The 20350-nt window shown below is 36.6% G+C and overlaps 1 protein-coding gene across 1 annotated transcript in view; it reads right to left on the bottom strand.

Annotated features, from left to right (window-relative positions):
- The window catches only part of LOC140240854 (uncharacterized), a 33668-nt gene extending 14663 nt beyond the window's left edge, over window positions 1–19005 (bottom strand). The window contains exons 1-4 of the mRNA XM_072320628.1: window positions 18912–19005; window positions 18298–18363; window positions 16274–16342; window positions 14946–15078 (exon numbers count right to left, since the gene is read on the bottom strand). Coding sequence (XP_072176729.1) covers window positions 14946–15078; window positions 16274–16342; window positions 18298–18363; window positions 18912–19005 — 362 coding nt within the window. The remainder of the gene's footprint in view (window positions 1–14945; window positions 15079–16273; window positions 16343–18297; window positions 18364–18911) is intronic.
- Window positions 19006–20350: the final 1345 nt, after the last annotated feature.

Genomic DNA, 20350 nt, shown 5'->3' with positions numbered 1-20350 from the left:
CATATTTAGTGTTTGTAATATTCGCTTCTATAAACAAAGATTCATAATACAAATTTGTATCAGATAAGTCACTTCGTAGCCGAAAGTCAATTCCCTCCTTTATATAATATGCAACCCCACCACCTTTTTTATTCAACCGACATGACTGAATAAAAGCATATCCAGGAATGTTAAATATAGCTACATCTGTTGAAGGTTTAAACCAAGTTTCGGTTATACCAATCACAGTAAAATCATATTTTATACTGGATAAAAACACAACAAAATCTTCAAAATTTTTATAAAGGCTCCTAGAATTAACATGCAAAAGTGACAGTTTATTTTTTTTCACTGTACCGAAAATCAGGGCAATTGATATAACTACAGTCATTACCTACAACATCAAAAACATCATCAAAATTATCATCCATTAGGGGGAAAAAAAGATGAGAACACAGTAGATACCCAACAGTTATGTAAACAAGACTATGAGATAACTGAATCACCAGATAAAGAAGCAAAATGTTGAGATAGTATCTTCGAGCATTCAAGCACAAGCACACGTGCACAAATACACAATCACAAACACATACACACGTAATTACATGCACACATAAAAAGTAAACACAAAGAGTATAAGTAATATAACCATATATGTACAAAGTGAGATGCCGATGGTTAGCGGCAACATTTAAAAGATGCAGATCTAAGCTAAGACCCATGATGGGAAAAAACAAAACAAAACAAAAACGGAGTAAAGGTATGGGAAGAAAGAAAGGAAATATAGACCCCTGGGAGAGGAGACTTTAGTTAGAGTAAAAATAACATGTCTCTTTGGATATTATAGCAAGCATCTGAATTACAGGGTGTCAATTTGTTGAAGCGATGTGAAGGCCTTCTTGACGTGCACTCCATCCTGGGTGGTCTTCAGAGCCGCCATAACCCTCCCGTCGGTTGACCAAGCTGCATGGACTTTATGGTGATTTGCCAACTTCATCAGGATACTGTGGTTCAGCTTCGTCAAATCCTCCTGGGTTGAGACACCAGACCCCTTCATCTTCCGACGATCAGGATGGCCTTGCTCTTGTAGGAGCAAAACTTTACTAAAATTGGGCGGGGCCTGTTGTCTGAGCGCGGCTTCCCAGATCGGTGCGATCTGTCGATTTCGGACCTGGACTTTTGTGAGTGCTGGATTTAAATCTGGATGATAAAGCTCTTTTACAATTGAGGGCTTTGAAATATCAAAGGACAAATCCACCTTCATGAGGATTGAGTGAATGCATGCAGTACAGCATATCAGTGAAAGTTTGGGGGAAATCGGACAGTCAGTTCAAAAGTTTTGAATTTTTTAAGTTTCTGCTCTGTCACTGCAGGGTGAAAAGACTATTACAGCTAGTGATGTTACATGTATAGAACAATGTTAAGAAAATATAAAGACATTTCAACATATTTTCACTTTTCTCGCATCATTAAAAAGACCACTTGACTTGCCTCTTTCAGAAGGCAGGGGGATAATATAGGTTTTCCCGCCTTATTTCATCAGATTTGCATTCGATTTCACGGACATGAGTGAGCACCACGGACACGAGTGAGTACAATTCTAAGTGCCCCTTCATCGTCACATATACCAGTGATCACCTCATCAAGTAGGAAACTGACCTACAAGAAACTGAGAGGGATGAACGTCGACAATCTTAAAGTCGTGCCAAATTTAAGTAATTCTTTTGTAGAGTCCAATTGTAATGTCTGTTTATGGAATGCACATTCTGTCAGAAACAAAACTATATGCATTGCTGAATATGTTCACGAATATGACTTCGATATCATGTTTATCACAGAAACCTGGCTTAACTCCAAGGACGATGTGATGATTGGGGAGTTGACTCCTAGAGGGTATTCTTTTATAAATTCACCACGAAATACAAGTACACGTGGGGTGGAATTGGTGTATTGTACAAGTCTACTCTTAAGTTGATGATGAAAAATTCTGTTCTGTCTTTTTCCACTTTTGAGTATGCACACATTACTGATTTGTCATGTTCGGTCAATTTTTTTCATTGTGTATAGACCACCACCCTCTTCAGTAAATATACTCACATCTTCTAAGTTTCTGAACGAATTCGATGAATTTGTAAGTGAGATATCCTTGTATCCGGGGAAATCGGTGTTATTAGGAGACTTCAATATCCATTGGGAAGACATGTCTAAAAGCGATGTGCTCCATATGAATAATAGTATAGCATCTGCTAGGCTTATCCAACACGTTCAAGGTCCAACTTATAATCTGGGTCACACCTTAGATTTAGTTTTTACCCGAGATGATTTAGTAATATCAGATTGTAATACAGTTGAAACATGTATCTCTGATCATCATAAATGATCCGTTTCTCACTGGCTAAACAGAAATCAGAGTTAATTTCTGTTACTTCTTCATTACGCAATTATCGCAAGTTCAATTTGCTAATGCTTTGCAGGATTTGGTGTCGTCTCAACCCGCAGGATTAGATAGCGAGTCCTTGTTTGATTGGTATGTTTCTGGAGTTACTAAGGTACTCGATACCTATGCTCCATCTGAGACAAAATCTCGCCCTTTGAAATCACGTATGCCTTGGTTTAATGAGTCCACACTTGTAGCTCGCCAACTTCGTCGTAAAGCAGAACGAAAATGGCGGAAAACAAGACTTGATTCAGATCGTAAACTGTTCATTGGAGCAAACAGAAATGCATGTCGGGTTATTAATGTCTCTAAAGAGAAATTTTTGAAAGACAAGTTGAGTTCATGCACTGTCAAGGAGGTATATCGCATTATCCACTCACTTTTGAATAAGAAAGCAAGTCACCTCCCCTTGTATGATTCTGCATCCATATTAGCTAATCAATTTTCTTTGTTTTTTGTCGGAAAGATAAGAAAAAATAGAGATGAAGTGGATGCGTGCAACAGAATCACTCTAAACCAGTTTTGTGATACTGTAAACGTAAATATTCATCTTTTTGAGAATTTTCAGTTGCTTACACAATCAGATTTGTCCAGAATCATTATGTCATCTGCTACTAAATCTTGTCAACTTGATCCCATTCCAACATGGCTCGTGAAAAAGAACCTCAATCATGTATTACCATTGCTTACAAATATAGTCAATCAATCTCTTTCCACAGGTGTTTTTCCCAAAGGAGCACACTCGGCAATAGTAAGACCACTTTTGAAGAAACCCAGCCTGGACCAAAACGAACTTAAAAATTATAGGCCAGTGTTAAATTTAACATTTCTAGGTAAACTTATCGAGAAAGCAGTTTGTAAACAGTTAGTTCATCACATTGAGTCTAATAATCTTTTTTATTCTTTTCAATCTGCTTACAGGTCTCGGCACAGTACTGAGTCAGCTTTAGTAAAAGTGAAAAATAATATTATGTTTGCCATTGATTCAAACAAGGTTGTTTTTGCTGTACTTTTAGATCTGTCAGCCGCATTTGACACGATTGACTATCAAGTTTTTCTTTCCCGTTTATATAAACGAACAGGTGTTAGGTCAACAGTCTTGTCCTGGTTTCATACCTTTTGGGATGGTCTTCTCAAGTTGACATTGCCGGCAATTTGTCAAACCCCACAATGTTAGAGTTTGGACTTCCCCAGGGATCAATAGTAGGACCCATAGGATACTCAATTTATGCTCTTCCAGTTGGCGAGATAGCCCAACATCACGATGTTAATTACCATCTTTATGCTGATGACATACAGTTATATATTTCTTATGACCCGAAGATTGCAGGAGCTTCTTGTAATGCCATTACTAAACTTCAAACATGTATTTTAGATATTAAGAAATGGATGGTAGCAAATAAGTTGAAACTGAATGATTCGAAGACTGAGTTTTTTGTTGCGGCTTCAGCCCACAATCTGCGCGGTCTTCCAAACATTCAGCTCAATGTTGCTTGCACACTAATTAGCCCCTCAGAAACAGTAAGAAATCTTGGTGTTACTTTTGATCGTCGAATGTTAATGTCTCAACATATTTCTCAAATTTGTAGTACTGTTACGTTTTATTTAAGAAATATTGCTAGAATTAGGAGATTTATTGATCAATCTGCATGTCATAACGCAGTGCGTTCTTTAGTTCTATCCCGTATAGATTATTGTAACGGGCTTCTCTCTTCCATTCCTTCAACTCAATTGGATCGTGTGCAGCGACTTCAAAATTGGGCAGCCCGATTAGTGTTTCAGGTTTCTAGGGACTACCCATCTCAGCCACTTCTGAAGTCGTTGCACTGGCTTCCTTTGAAGCAACGGATAATTTTCAAACTAGTTTTGTTTTTCTATAAAATCCTCAACAATCAAGCTCCGAAATATATAGACGCCTGTTTGACTTTATATACACCTACTAGAAATTTGAGGTCATCTAGTGATCCGCTTCGTCTCACATACTCTGTTACTCGCACCTTAGTCGGAGATAGGACATTTACTGTGTCTGCTTCAAAGCACTGGAACAATTTACCACTTACCGTTAGACAGTCTCCATCAGTCAGTGTTTTCAAAAAAGCCTTGAAAACACATCTTTTTAGTATAGCAACTAGTTCGTAGCTGTAACATCGATTTTATCCAATTACACATACTGTCGTACATGTTTTGAATTGATTGTAAGCGCTTTGGGCCTTGTGGGAAAAGCGCACTATAAATAATAGAAGAGTTTGTTTGCAAAAACCGATAAGTCCATATTTGCCAAATGGAGATATTTGCGATTAAAGGTCCAAAAAATAAAGAGAATAATAAGAAAATGTTTGCTTCTTTTGACCATAACTTCAAAAATATACCTTTATATGTAGTGACCAATATATCATTTAAAATGTATTATTTTGTACTTTTTGACAGAGACCGTACTTCAAAATCTTCAAAAATGGACTTATCGGTTTTTTGCAAACAAACTCTTCAATAGTAATAGTAATAGTAATAGATTTAAAAATGTGATCATTCAAGTTCGAGTGAATTTTTGAATGATCACGGAGATCAGCATTCAAGAAAGTAACTGGTTTATTCAATCTAATTTAATCAGTATACAATTTCATAAGTTTCTCAAATAAACATGTAAAAAGGGCGTTAGAAGAAGGTTAAGGAATTCAAATTTACGATAAGCAAAAAGGCAAAATGTTTACAGCATTATGGACAGTCTTTTTCGTTGTTTCTTATATTCTTTGTACTTACTCGTCTATTTGAATATGCACACTTAATGTATTCTGAAATGGGACTTTTGCCTTGTGTAGGGCCTATGAAAGCTCGTATAACTCTTCTTTGAAACACTTATTATGTACATTACATTCATACACGACCCTAACGCTGCTAGAGAAGAGTACACGTATACATGAATATCTCGAATACGGACAGAATTTATGGGCGAAGCTTTTGACAACTATAGCAAGACTATATCACTGGAGAAACCATTGGGTGAAACAGGTCTACAGTTGAACCGACTGTGGCAACTTATGATATGGACACGGGAAAGGTGTGAATGGAATCAAAATGTAAATTTGAATGTAGACAAATTTTGAGATATAGCCATTCTCTTAATGTTACATCGATACTGTAAGGAAGTAATTTGAACGTGGAAGACAAAATTATTCACAAAATACAGTAGACTAAAACTGAATAAATGAAACTTTGAAATTTATTGTGTACAGCAATCCAATGTATTGCAGAGAGAAACCAGAAAGGACCCGCAGAAATGCATGGGAACTTCTTATGTTGATTGAATTTGATTTTTTTTAAAGTTGTATTCCTATAAATGAAATTGAAACTGGTAATTCTAAACTTTTGAACGAATTGCCCGATTTTCCCAAAACTTTCACTAATGCTCTCTACTAATATTGCTGCATTCACTCAATTCACACAGTGGCGAATCCAGAGGGGGGCGCACCGGGCGCGCGCCACCTCTTTATTTGTAGTTAAAACAAAAGAAATATAAAGAAAAAATGAGATGAAGCCCGGAAGTAGCACCAGAAATATTGTTTGCGCCCCCCTCCCCCTTTACAGAATTCCTGGATCCGCCCCCGTCACATGCCCATGAAGGTGGACTTGTCCTTTACAGATGGTAGCCAAAATTGGCGCATAAAATGACGTCTTGCCACATTTTCTTTTAAATTGTTGAAAAGGGAGAAACAAAAATTAAAGATTTTCTTTACATTTTTTATCTCGAGTTAGCTGAACCTGCATCTGGATGTAGCAACTTTTGCATCCTTGAGAATTATGAGATATTCAAGATTCAGAATGAATGTAGTACCAGTTTGTTTGAAGTTATTTTATTTTTAGCATGATTATGTTGAATTTATGATAATATATGGATACTCAGGCCCGTTCCCCCTCGAAATGGAAAATGTCTGCAGAACGGATGGCGTTTCCAGATCTTTTCTGCTCTGTAGAGTTATGTGAACACATACAATATTCCTGCTCTGCCATTGTCGAGGAAGATAAGGGCTCGAGTACACGTCATGAAACCTCTTCAGCTAATCGGCCACTCCCTGCGCGTGCGTAGACGTCCAATCGAAAGCGTACTAGCCGATTCCCAAGGCTTTTAGGAAAGTGGCACGAGCGAGTACTTACGTTGTCGATCATCTTTCAATTCGTTTTTATCACCACACACACACACACACACACACACACACACTCGTCCTGTACTTATCAATACACACATGCACACACGTACATCTATTACACTTCAGTTAATACTTGATATTTATCAAACCTTCCTGCTTACATTGAGATTATGACAGCTATATTCACACACACATACACACACACACACACACACACACACAAACACACACACCCTCGTCCTGTACCTATCAATACACACATGCACACACGTACATCTATTACACTTACTTGATATTTATCAAACCTTCCTGCTTACATTGAGATTATGACAGCTATATTCACACAAACACACACACACACACACACACACACACACAAATACATATATATATATATATATATATATATATATGTATATTGTCTTTAGAATCTGAAGGAAAATAATGGTATATGCCCCCTTATGTAAATTATGAGGTGACACGAAATTCGCTCCTGCAACAATTGTTCCCGTCTCATTACCTCCTAGGACTTCTAGGAGTCCTAGGACCTCCTAGGTTTGGGTTGTGATAGTATTTTAGGTTTAGTTTGATTAGGATTAGGGTTAGGGTTATGTTTGTGGGTAGAATTTATGTTTGGCTTACCGTGCAAATATGTCATGGCAGCAATTGTCGCAGGAGCAAATGTCAATGAACCAAATAATAAACCTTCCCATTTCCTCATTTCCTACTTTTTGTGACAGCATTATTTCTTTTTTCTTTTCCCTGGAATATAATTGCTGTTCTAACCTCTTGCAATAAGTCAACAGCTGATTCTGACCTTGCCTGACAAACAATAATATTTGATTATAAAAATTGCTGTTATTGCATATTATGTTAATTATTTGAAAGGTCCCTTCAATACCATGTACAGTGTATGTGTACAAACACTCGCACACAAACTCTCTCACACACAGGCATAGCATGCATATACACATCCATACAATCACAAATATTGCACATCCATACATTGTCTAAGTGCAAATGAAAACAGATGATATCAGTCACAAGTCAAGAGGAATTAAGACACACAATTGATAAACTGAAAAGATTCACCAGTACACCATGGCTGTGGATGTAAAGACACATAGTTTTTGATAGAAGCAGGAAGCTTGTAGCAGTCCTCTGACCAAAAGTTCATTCGGATATCATGTTCCAATATATCTAAAATAAGTTAGTTCGGAATACTGTTCAGTGTTGCACATTTAATAACCTTTAAAGTCCAAGCATTTGCTAGACAACTTCTCACACTTGAGATTAGAGGGAAACAAAGTCTACACTACATCATCTGTACAAATATTAATGAAACACTATCAGACGAGCTAATTTTGGCACAAATTACTTTACGCGCACAGACAACACTATGAAAACTCACAATGTCAACAATTCAAAAAATGCCACTAAGTTACACTAAGAAGTTACGCACTAAACTGCACTATTTTCTTCTTCTTCTTGATACAGTGTACTTCCACTAACGGCATCAGTAACTAATGTTTCTTGTTATTAAGCTTCTTGTAATTGTACGAATATGATACAATGTATTTTCAGTATCTTTATAGGACATTAAGAAGTAGCACTGCAGACACTAATTATCTTTGTTACAATATCATCTAATGATTACTTATTACCAGCGTTGCTTTCATTATTCAAAGTCCGGAATTTTAGCTCTGGATGTCTTCTGGTCATGAATGAAATTGTGCCAGGTATTTCCTGATAACACGAATTCCGGTACTGCATAACATCAGACAAACTATTATTTCCTCTGTTTTCAATCTAAAGAACGATAACTTCTTTGCCCTTAATTCAATTTGACAATATTACATGTGAAATCCATACCTGAAATTACTTTATACAATGTCCCATTGAGATTACCAATTACCATAGTTATGAACATTGTGTATACAACATTAGTTGAGTTATCAAACGTCCCTCGCAGGTCCTATTAAAAGGGCATTGTACCGGTTTTTTATCTTTTTATATGTTGTTCTTTTAATTCTAAAAGACCCAGCGGTGCAAACAGAATCAAAATTTCATAACGATTTAGCCCGTAATTTCATGTTAAGAATTGAACTTCTTGGGTGAGAATTATGCTAATGAGCTGACGAGCCCGGATGTCGTGACGTCACAGGTGCCAACTATATCACTGATTACAAGCTCTCGCATACGCGTGTGTTAAATCGTACCGAGTAGCAGACGACGCTTAGGCCCAATTTAGCTAGCAGGCGGCACTTGTGTACTGTCCTATTCATGCAGCTGTCTCAAATTTCGCTGAACCAAATCGCACCAAAATTACAGGATATACATCTAAGCATATTTCAAAATACTGTCTTATATTTGAACGAAATCGGTAATCGAGAACTATCAATATTGACGCCAACTTTCAAGTCGTCACTCAAAAAAAAAAAAAAAAAAACTCACTCTTCGCGAGAGATCATGGTAAACGCGACATGCACAATCTACAACTGAAGTTAGCCGACTAGTACTTTGCGAACGGGGAATTTACGCGGGAAATAAACTAAAAAATGTCATGATTTTGGCGATTTGTGTGATTAACAATCTATATTTTTCATTTGACTTAGCTCAAATAATTTATAAATTGATTTTTTGCTCCCGATTACTTGAAAGATTTGTCTCATCATATTACATGGCTAACTTCAGTCTGTGCGTGCGCAGGCAGGTAGGCCTAGGGCCTATGCCGCGATCACTCTTGTTTAGTCGTACAGAGCCAATTATTTTTAGCGACGGCAGGAAAGTCGACAACTTCACTTACGCTTCCCGACTTGCGATTTGGTTCCAATTAGCGTGAGCAAGTGGACATGAGTCATAAAGTATTTCCTGTGATTTTGGTGCAATTTGGTTAAGTGAATTTTGAGATATCTACATGGATATGGAAGTACGCTAGCACTATACCTATACACCAGCGCTTGGATCGCGAAGCGGCGGCACTGTTAGTATCTACATGGTCAGGCCGCTCTTCCGAGGTATGGGTCCTACTAAAACTAAACTAGATCTAGATCTAGTCCTTGGTGTTAATACGACCACCATGAGATTTATCTCGACTACAAAAACATTGAAAATCCATAAAGCAGATACCTTACCTGCAAAATTCAGCACAGAAACAACAGGGCTGCAGCACAAGGGCCTAGATCTAACAGCAAAGCTAGACCTTGGAGTCTGGACTTTCGTCTGGACTTTCTTAAAGTTCTGGCAGCAGGGGTATGTATACTATAACGTTTACGCTGTGCCTATTCGCTGTGCACGTACAGCTGTCGACGGGGCGGCGAGTGAGTGTAGGGGCCTACTCATCAAGACTTGAACTGCCACGTAACGTTAGAATCTACTCGGTCCTTGACTGCTCACTAGTCCTAGTCCTAGTTCTAGTCTAGAGTCTATGTGTCCTGGGTGCCGTTTTCTTCTAACTAGGCGTTAACCGTGATTGCCGTTGACTCAGTCCTCATCTTCGTTAGATAAGTTTGAACTGTCGAACCATTATCGCTCATCATCAATGCATAGTATAGTTAGTGCAACGTTACTTACACACAATTTTCTATGAGCAGCACGTTCGGACAATGATGCCAATTTCATTTTGCATATCTGGAATATTCCCCACAAATTTTATCTAAATAAAAAGCTTTTGAAGATATTCCTTTTAAAAATTAATTGATATTATTTAATAATAATAATAATAATAATAATAATAATAATAATAATAATAATAATAATAATACAGGGTACTTATAATGCACCAGTTCCACATAGCTAACGTGCTCAAGGCGCAGTAGAAGAAGTAAGTTATGAAATACAAAAATCCTTACACAAACATGCACATGAAAATGAATGACACAATAATGATAATGAAAAAAAAATACATCATAATATACAATTCTACTGGAAAATGGTCATGAACAAATGAGTCTTGAGGGCAGCTTTAAAGGAGTCAACATTCGAAATGTGACGTATAGCTTGAGGCAACTGATTCCACAGGTAAGGTCCAGTATTATTTTACATGTTTATTTCAGCTCCATAATGCAATTTTATTAAATAACAGTTTTTACAGTACTTCATGTGAGATTTCATCAGTAAATTGACATGTGTAGTTCGTTTTGCTAAAGTCGGGGGTGGCACCTGTGACGTATGCCAAATTGTGTGGATCGTTCCTTGGCTTGCTCGTTTTCATTTTTTTTTCAAAAAATCATTACAGGCTTATCCTGGGTATTAGAATCCTCTCTTTCCAGTTGTAGGCATCAAAAAATGTAGATTACAATATCGGACAATTAGAAAATGTCAGTACAGTTTTCTTTTAAAGCTCTCAATAGTGTTCGTTGCTTTCTCGTATTTCTTATGTTAGCTCACTTGCTCCCTTTCACCGTAACTTGTTAACTTGTAACTTGTTTCACAGATATCACCGTAATGATGATAACTTATAGTAAAAATTAATAAACATTGGAATTATCCGAAAGATCATGCATTATCATAAAATACTGTGACACATTTTATGGTCTTAAGCATATTTCTCATTTTTGGTTGTTTGTTGTTGTTGGGTTTTTGTTTTGTTTTGGGTTTTTTTTATTTTAATACACAAAACCAGCTTCTTCAGAAATATAGCAAGGCACTTGCGATATCTGATTAATCCAGCCTGGCACGAAAAACGAAATGCCAGAAAACCTTTTTATAATTCACGAGCAAATACGTGTGCCGTCCACATTGATACCAATGAAGTCTGACGACGTATTTACCTTAGATTATATTATATACTTTTTTAATAGTAGGGTGGAAAAATGAGACTATTTAAATGATGACATGTCCTAGTCCAAGCTAGAAACATGATGAAATTCGTGCGTTACTATAATTTTAAATTGCATTCATTTACCAATGTACTTCGGTAATTATAACCCAACACACCTGATCATCGTGCATACACAAACGTCCTGGGAGGAAACAGCTATCTTCAATGAGGTATACAGATAGATCATGTACCTTTGCAGCGTATCGAGAAAACACTCCAAAATAACATCCATTATTACAGTGTATAAACATGAATGTGATTTGTCCTGTCAAGGATTCCACTTGTTGCTACAAGTCCTAAGTGTATTTACAAATCAAGTTTATCTTACACATCTTATAGTAACTCAACCAATATGAGTTTTCACAAAATGGAGTTAATGTGTCACTAACACGAATATTGCAAAGAACGGGTTTTGAATGATGACAATGATGCTTCATATATAATTTTCATCAGTGGATTATGATAAACATCACAGGTTATAATTATTTTGCTTTGCGTTCGTTCATAAATATTACTTTTGCTTTTCACTTGAATTCAACCTGTCAAGGACGAAGGTCGGATCCTCTTTGAAGGCTCTCTTCAAAAAGTCATTTGTTCTCATACTTCCGGGTTATACTGCATGGTTGTAATTAGGTTTATAAAGCTTAAATGATTCCCTAACGCTCCTTGACGAATAGTTCACAGACAATTTAGCCAAAATATAAGCTGATATATTGGAAGGTTTGTTAATGCGCACCTTCTTATCATTTTCGGATTAACAAACCTTCGGAATAACAAACCTTATATCATTTTTGGATTAACGAACCTTTGGAACTGTATTTCATTTTCAGATTGATGAATTTCCGGACGAACCAATCTTATGATCAGCAAACCTTCGGAAATCTGAACTTTAGTTAATTTTCGGATATTCGAATCTATTATATGTTAGGATTAACGAACCTTCCAAATTCCAAATTTCATATCATTTTTAGACCAACGAACCTTCTGAATTACTCCGCAAATTTTCGAATTAAGGAACCCAATTTAATTTTTAAGATAACAAACATGTATTTATAGGGAATTTGCATGTTATGGAATAACGAACATCCGGAATAACCAACATCGGATATTCGTCGTTGTTGTGAAATTATTTACCAGTTTGCAAAATAAGTATAAAGGCATCTTTACAGTTCTGGTTCGCGAGGAATACTCTCATACACTGTTGAATTGAAGTGATCTTCTGTTTGGGGGGAAATTTCGTTTCCGTACAAATCTATCTTTGTGGAAGACAAGCTGTTGTGACTCTCACAACCATCATTGACGCTTTCACCAGGATCTGTTTCTAAAACGAGATAGCCATGTTCATCCACCTCATGCTCCACTCGTAACGTGCTAGGATAGATAGATACCGCATATAAAGGATCGTTTCGGGTCATTGCATAAGGGCCAAATTCGGCATTTCCTTCGATATTCCAGTAGGTAGGACAGTACTGCGGTTCTGGAATAGGCGCGGATTGTTCGGAAGCTGAGGGAATTTCGTGGTAAATTGACGATTGGCATTTCCCACATTGACTAGCGTCATCTACACCTCTGGACTGAATAGATGACGCTATGCTGATTTCTTTACCACATGGTGAGATACTTGCTTCAGGATGAAATCTAGTAGCTCTGTGCAGACTGACATTGGAAAGGAGGTAGCCGTCTTCATCAACATTTTCTTCCTCTTTATTAATATGCCTGGATTGAAGAAATATTACCTTCTTCTTCCCTTTCTTCTCTGAACCTGACATGTCCATGTATAGTGCTTTCGTGTTATCCGCTGCCTCATTATTACACTCGTGTTTACCACCCTGGTGTATGACGTCATGAGGACATGATCTAGTGTATGCTGAACCTCTCCCGCTCCTCTGTCTAGTTTCACGAGATCGGTCCGTTGAAGATGACGTATATAATTGTATATGACCCTGTATCAGGAAACCCACAAAAAATCGCCAGGAGGCATATCTATATGAGGATAGCTTCTGAAAAGGGAAATATCATTACTCAGCAAACTTTCATGTTTCCTCATCATCAAAATACATGATTGGAAATCAAAACAAACAGAAATGATGTTATAGAGAAAAGGAGATCCGAAAAATACCGTCTATTCTAGTGCAATGAGTCAACTTATGTCGATGATTTGTGTGTGGACTAAGTTGACATTCAAAACTAAAAAGCAACTACAGGTACAGATTGTCAGATAGACGTAGATCTCGGGGCACTTAGTTGCATTGGTTTAGCATGATCATATCAAAATATCAAAGGTACCGCTGACTGAAATATACAGTGGACTCCCGTTATAACGAAGTCCTCGGGACCGGCAGTTTTCTTTCGTAATATCAAAATTTCGTTGTAAACGAACAGATAAACAATAAAAAAAAACATATAGTGGATAATTTTGCGGAATTGTATCATAACCGTGTTCGATATAACGAGAGTGCAGTGCACTGTAATCACCTACGTTTGCTCGATGGACTGAGATAAAAGAATTTGCTCTATACCAAAGCCCGCAACACGCTCTGAATTGAAATACACTCACACACACACACACACACACACAAATTGAGGGGTTTCTTGCTTTCTGTTCCTTTTTGAAGCCTGCTCACCCCCTTAAGATATAATTATATATATATATATATATATATATATATATATATATATATATAAATATATATATAACACTGTCACATGTAAAACCACAACCTGCGAACCCGAATTTATGTGTCGTTAATCACCTCTGCTGAGTTCTCATACGTGTTCTCTCGGTGACCGATAGCGCCTCCAGATTTGTTGCCTGGATGTTGAGGCAAAATCCGACCTGCTGAATAAGTGTCGATACTGGTAGAGTGCAACGAAACAACACCGTCTGTTGAGCCTGGAGTCGAAGTGTTCAGAGGATTCAGCTGTGACTGCTCTTCACTTGAGCTGACATTTGACTGACTCGAGGCCTCTGGACGCCTATATGTATTACATCGCATAAAATAAAGAGGAAAAACGTTAAGAAGTGAATGCATACTGTCAAACTGGAGGAGATGTAATTATAGACCGCTTAAAATAAAATAAAAATAAAAAGTTATGAGACATTATTATTACGTAACCATAAATTAGCTAGTATAGTTTAATACAAAAGAAAGTTTTAACTTTTTGTTGAAAGTTTTGATGTGATTAGAATTCCATCGAGATTTAGCTTTCCTCTTTTTATTTTCAGTTTAGATTTGATTATTGTCATTATCAGTATGTTACAAAACATCATCAGAAGAATGCACCGATACGTAAAACAGCAATTTCTAGCTGAGATGTTTTCCCCGCTATTTGATATCTTCATTTTCCTATTGTGATTTCCTAAACCGGTCTTCTCAAAGGTATGTTTGTTAAGTGTTCACCGTTGTAATCAATTGGTGGTGAGATTTTGCGAAATAAGTAACAAAAATATCGTTATAATGACAGAATTACCAAAATCAGAAATTCGATTCTCGGCGACTTTAATCGTGATGACCCGTTACCACTTTACATCCCATATAATAGTTTGTATTAAAAAAAAAGTCACCTTTTCTTTTGATGTTTCCACCAAGCAATTATCATGGACAGTATGACAAGCACGGCGAAAACAACACCAAGAAGGGTTCCCAGGATGTAAGTAATGAAATTCATCTCATCAAGTTCGGTATCTGGTTCGGTATCTGGAAGATAAATTATTTAGTGAGTCCATCGTCACCTTAAAAATCAATGGAGGAAGAATTTGCTCTCGTAGTTGTTTTTTTTCTCACTTTTATGATGACTATAGGCAGAAATTACGTTTGTTTGTTTTTATAATCAGATCAAATCATTATGAAGAGAAATAGTTCTACTCCGTAACCTGGCAAGATTTCTCACTTTGCTGAATTATCGCAGTATACTAACATAACAAAATAAATAAATTGTTTTTGCGGTTGACGAGTGACTGCTAAGATAGCATGAGATGAGAGACTTCAGAAAATCAGATTATTCGTGCCAGGTTTGAAGTGTTGTACTCATAGAAGTTCACACACTTGACGGAAAGAGCATAGGGGAATTATTACACAAATTCGTATAAGCAGATTCTGAAGTGATTACTGTAGTCGAAATGTTTATCACAACAGTTCCCAACTCCCTGATTTACATTCCGGCAGAGCATTCAAACCTGACCAAAACTGTCAACGAATAAGGGATTAACAAAATTTTCTGTAAATGTTTACTTTGCATAGGCAGACGTAAAGTACTTGATCGCTTTTGTAAGCCATATTCACGATTGGAGCTTTTTCAAGAAAATGCATTTCTGTTCGACCAACGCAAATGTGTTATATGACAGTACCGATACTACGAAGACCTGATAAAGTCGCCAGACATAACATGTTTTCTTCAGTCCCTGTTGAAAAAAAAAAAAACACATTACAACTTGCCATTTCTTCATGGACAATGGGTATTCTGACTTTTGAATATGCATCGTCTTTCTGTCTGTCTTGCTTTACTGTCTGCGACTTTCTTCTTATAATGTGTTCATTGTTTAGATATGAACTCAACTCACAAACTTTCATATAAAAAAAAAAGAAGAACTGGGCAAACGCTTTATTGATTCCAATGTTATTTTAGTATCAGACTTTTTTTGTCATCATAAATAAAGCAGTAGCACTTTCATACCTTGAATTTAGATTCAAATAAAATAATGTCGAATTTACCATGAATTGTCACCCGTGGTTCGCTTTTGCCATAAAAACATGATAACAAAAGGATTACCCTAAAATGTAGATCAATAGCAGCAAAATAGTTCCGACGAAATTACTGCCAGTGAGAAGGGGAAAATACAGTAAAAAAAAAGAAAAAAATTGCTATATGGGTTGAATCATTTACTAAACTCACGTGACGAAGAAGTTACAGTAACTGTTGTCTCTCCAAATGACGTCAGAACTTGAATAGTCGGTCTATGCCCTGTGCATTTTAATCAAAGCACAGGCAATACTGACAGTATATACTAGTACATGTTGATGGGAAATCTCCTAATCAGTTTGTAATTTTTGTGACAGCACTTTTCTGTGCAATATTACAGTTTTCACACTTTCCAGATCGACAATACGTACATGCATATACAGAACAATTCTTGTATCTGTCAGATATCAGACTTATTTGCATGATGATCAAAGTACAACAGTAACTGTTTGTAGTGTATGAGTGCTCACAAAAGAGAAGTCGGCATTTTATTGAATTCATGTGATTGTCTTTGTTTTCTAACATGTCTCAAATCAACCGTTGCAGTCAAATTTTTACTCCCATGAGAACCTCGAAACACTGTTTAATACTCTGAACACGGAAATAGACAAAGTCTCCCAATGGTTTATATGTAATAAATTATCCCTTAATGTCTCTAAAACAAATTTTATACGTTTTAAACCTACTGCTTCACAGAACATTAACAGCAGTTATAATATCAATATTGATGGATTATCCTTAACTGAAGTAAGATCTACCTAATTTTTAGGAATCACAATTGACTCGAGTTTAACTTGGAACGATCACATTCATAATATCCACACGTCTGTCTCAAGAACTGTAGGAATTTTATATCGACTGAAAAGCTTCATTTCTCAAAATTCCCTGACTATTTTATATAATGCATCGATCTTACCACATATCACATACTGCAATATCGTTTGGGGAAACTGTGGCTCAACTAAAATTAATCCAATTCTTACTCTCCAAAAACGTGCTGTACGTTTAATTACCAATTCCCGATACTTATCCCCATCCAATCCCCTATTTCGTCAACTAAAAACATTGAAAATTGAGGATTTTCACACCTTTCAAACTGCTGTTTTTATGTATAAATATACATTTAATGGTCTTCCAAAAATTTTTGATGGCTTCTTCACTCCAAATTCCACCGTTCATTCATATGCAACACGTCAGTCGTCCGATTACCATCTCGAAAACCCCAGAATCATTTTAGCTCAAAAATCATTAAAACATAATGGACCAGATATTTGGAATTCTTTACCCCCTAATTTAAAACAATGTACGTTGTTGAACATTTTCAAACGAGAACTAAAAAACACCCTCATAATCCAGTATATTTTTGATACATAAATATTCATACCACCTGGTCAACAAACACCCTTAACAATGAGTTCACGGCCATAACTGAAGTAACATTCACCTCATCACACTGATACACAAAATAACACTCAACGTACAAACCAAGATTCACCCAAGCACAATGCACACCGCACTGCACCGCACGCCCTTCGCACAATTACTTCCCACTCGGTGAGTGGCAAGATTTTCTTTATGTATCTCTTTATTGTGCCCTTCGCACAATTACCCCCCACTCAGTGAGTGGCAAGATTTTCTTTATGTATCTCTTTACCCGGGGCCATCTTCCTCGTCAAGCTTAGCTTATGATGATGGTCCCCTGCATTTCATTTTTATCATTTCCTATTGCTTCCTTTTATATATAATATTCGTTCTTGAAAAAAAAAAAATTATGTATGATCCAAACGTTACGAATATTAGCTCTGTAAATGACTATGTAAGTATTTTGTTGATTTGTTGATTTGTATTGATTTTGAAATGCAGAAATAAAAACTGAACTGAACTGAACTGAACTGAAATAATACCACATTAACGACAACTGAATTTCGAGGAAGATGAACATTTCTTTTTAACTAATATTTTTGATATTGATTGACATTATCTTTGACGTCATCTTTGCTGTTGTTTTCACGGTTTTTCAAAAGCGCTTAGAGGCTGGTCGAGATTGTGCTTCATGAGCATGCTATTATTATCTATTATAATTATCATAATCATAATCTTTAGGGCATTTGTTGTTACACAAAAAATTTGTTCATGCGGATATGATGAGGTATATAATTGCAAGCCTTGGTACTTACCATTAGACGTGTTTTGCATACTTTGTGTGGGCTTTATGCTGATGTTGATATCTTCCCACTCATCGTCTGTGAACAAAAGGCCCACACACAAAAATAGTGACAACCACATAAACAGAATTCGTCCCATAGCGTAGCATAAAATGTCACTCAGAAACTTCACGGACTTAAAATGTTGTCTTATTGAAACGTAGTGATGAAAGCGCTGTAGTAATCTGTCATGAATCGCTTGTCAATGTTAAAAATACATTTCATCTCTTTTTGTATGTTTTCTAATAAAGGGGGGAAAATATGCAGGGGCATTTTCAAAAACGCATCAGTCATTCTCATGAAAATAAAAGACCGAGATAAGACTAATCTTTCCCAATGGTTTACATGTTAGGGTATCAGAATCTGTGCATTACGAGTCGTATGATTTTAAGTTAATAAGTCTTGAATGATACAAACGCATTTGAGTTACTTAGTTCAAATGTTCCATCAGGCGTGGAAGTATTAATTCAATGTCGTTACAACCATCTGTCATTGTTCCACACTAATTGATGAGAGATTGGTTTGAAATACTGTGGTTATCCGAGATTAGGCAAGATTATACTGTAGGATGTATTTGCACGTCACACCGTTGGTCTCCTTTCTGGCTTCACGGCAAGACGGAGTTGAAGTGTTCCAAACAGGGAAGTAGGTCGACCGCCCTGGTAGTCCCATACACTGCATTGTCGCACTCCCGTTCACGACGAACTCTCTGCCACAAGCGAGAGTTATCTTGGACCCGAAGCGTGTCATATTCGAGTCCCAAAGACCGTTAGGCACAATCCCCGGATGATCACAAAACCCAACGGAGACTTTCAATGAATAAAGAAGGCAGGGTTTAACTTGCCATAGTCAATTACATATATATATATATATATATATATATATATATATATATATATACATATATATATATATATATGTTAATATGCCATCATAATAATAATCAAGGAGAATATATTACAATATATTTTTTTCCTACAACATAATAATTCACTTGTTAGTCCCTTGGACCGACGCGACAATGAAGTACCCGCGGATCTCAGATCAGAAAGACCAGCACCCACCCACCCACACACACACACACACACACACACTTTTATTACACGTAAAAGGAAAATGTATGACTCAATCTTATTTTTCCAAGCCATGTATAGAATCACTAAGAAATATGAATAATATACTTACCCATATATTATACATGATAATTAGTACTTGTAGTTTCTGTAATCTTAATGTATGGTGCCATCAACGAAGATAATAAAAAATCAGTGGTAATCAATTGATCAGTGAACACTTGAAAACAACAATATTAAAAGACTTATGTATTATTTACTATAGGGGGTTTGGAATAACTTCTTATTTCAATTAAAAGCAACTACGTGTAATAACAAACTACATTTTATGCCATCAGTTAGGACAAATTTGTGTCTTTATGATGATCATTGAAGAAGTATCAAATACAGTAGCCACCGAATATATATATATATATATATATAGAGAGAGAGAGAGAGAGAGAGAGAGAGACTGAAGATCATTTTTGATAAGTTATAAACATTTCGAAGTAATGTGGGCATTACACAGGACCAATTAACACCGACTACGTTGACTAATGTTTGGCTGCATTTATTTTACTCTCTATGAAAAAAAAAGTACTTCTGATACTCACGGTTGAATGAATAAAATTGGTCGGATTCAAGCTGTGTCCTGAGAGGACATGTCCAATCGTGGGAAAAGCTTCCGCCAGAAAGAATGTTTGTATACGCTTCCGACTGGAAACATATGCATCCCTCTTGGTGCATGACAGCAACGCCATTATTTACGGAGTTTTCATAACAGGTAGATATACACTCTTCGTCCGAATGAACGCCAAATCCTAAGTTAGAAACGGCCTGAAATTCCTGTTCGTTATCCTTGTAGCATCCGAGAAATCCGGGTTCTACGCAGTTTCAAAATATGATGATGAAAACCAGCAAGTGCGGCTTATATAATATCATCCTTATCATTTTTCATGCAGGTGTCAATAACT

Source organism: Diadema setosum, chromosome 17, assembly GCF_964275005.1.
Source record: "Diadema setosum chromosome 17, eeDiaSeto1, whole genome shotgun sequence".
NCBI classification, from domain to species: Eukaryota; Metazoa; Echinodermata; class Echinoidea; order Diadematoida; family Diadematidae; genus Diadema; species Diadema setosum.
The sequence above is the reverse complement of the archived record's forward strand: the minus strand, read 5'-3'. Positions and strand labels throughout refer to the sequence as shown.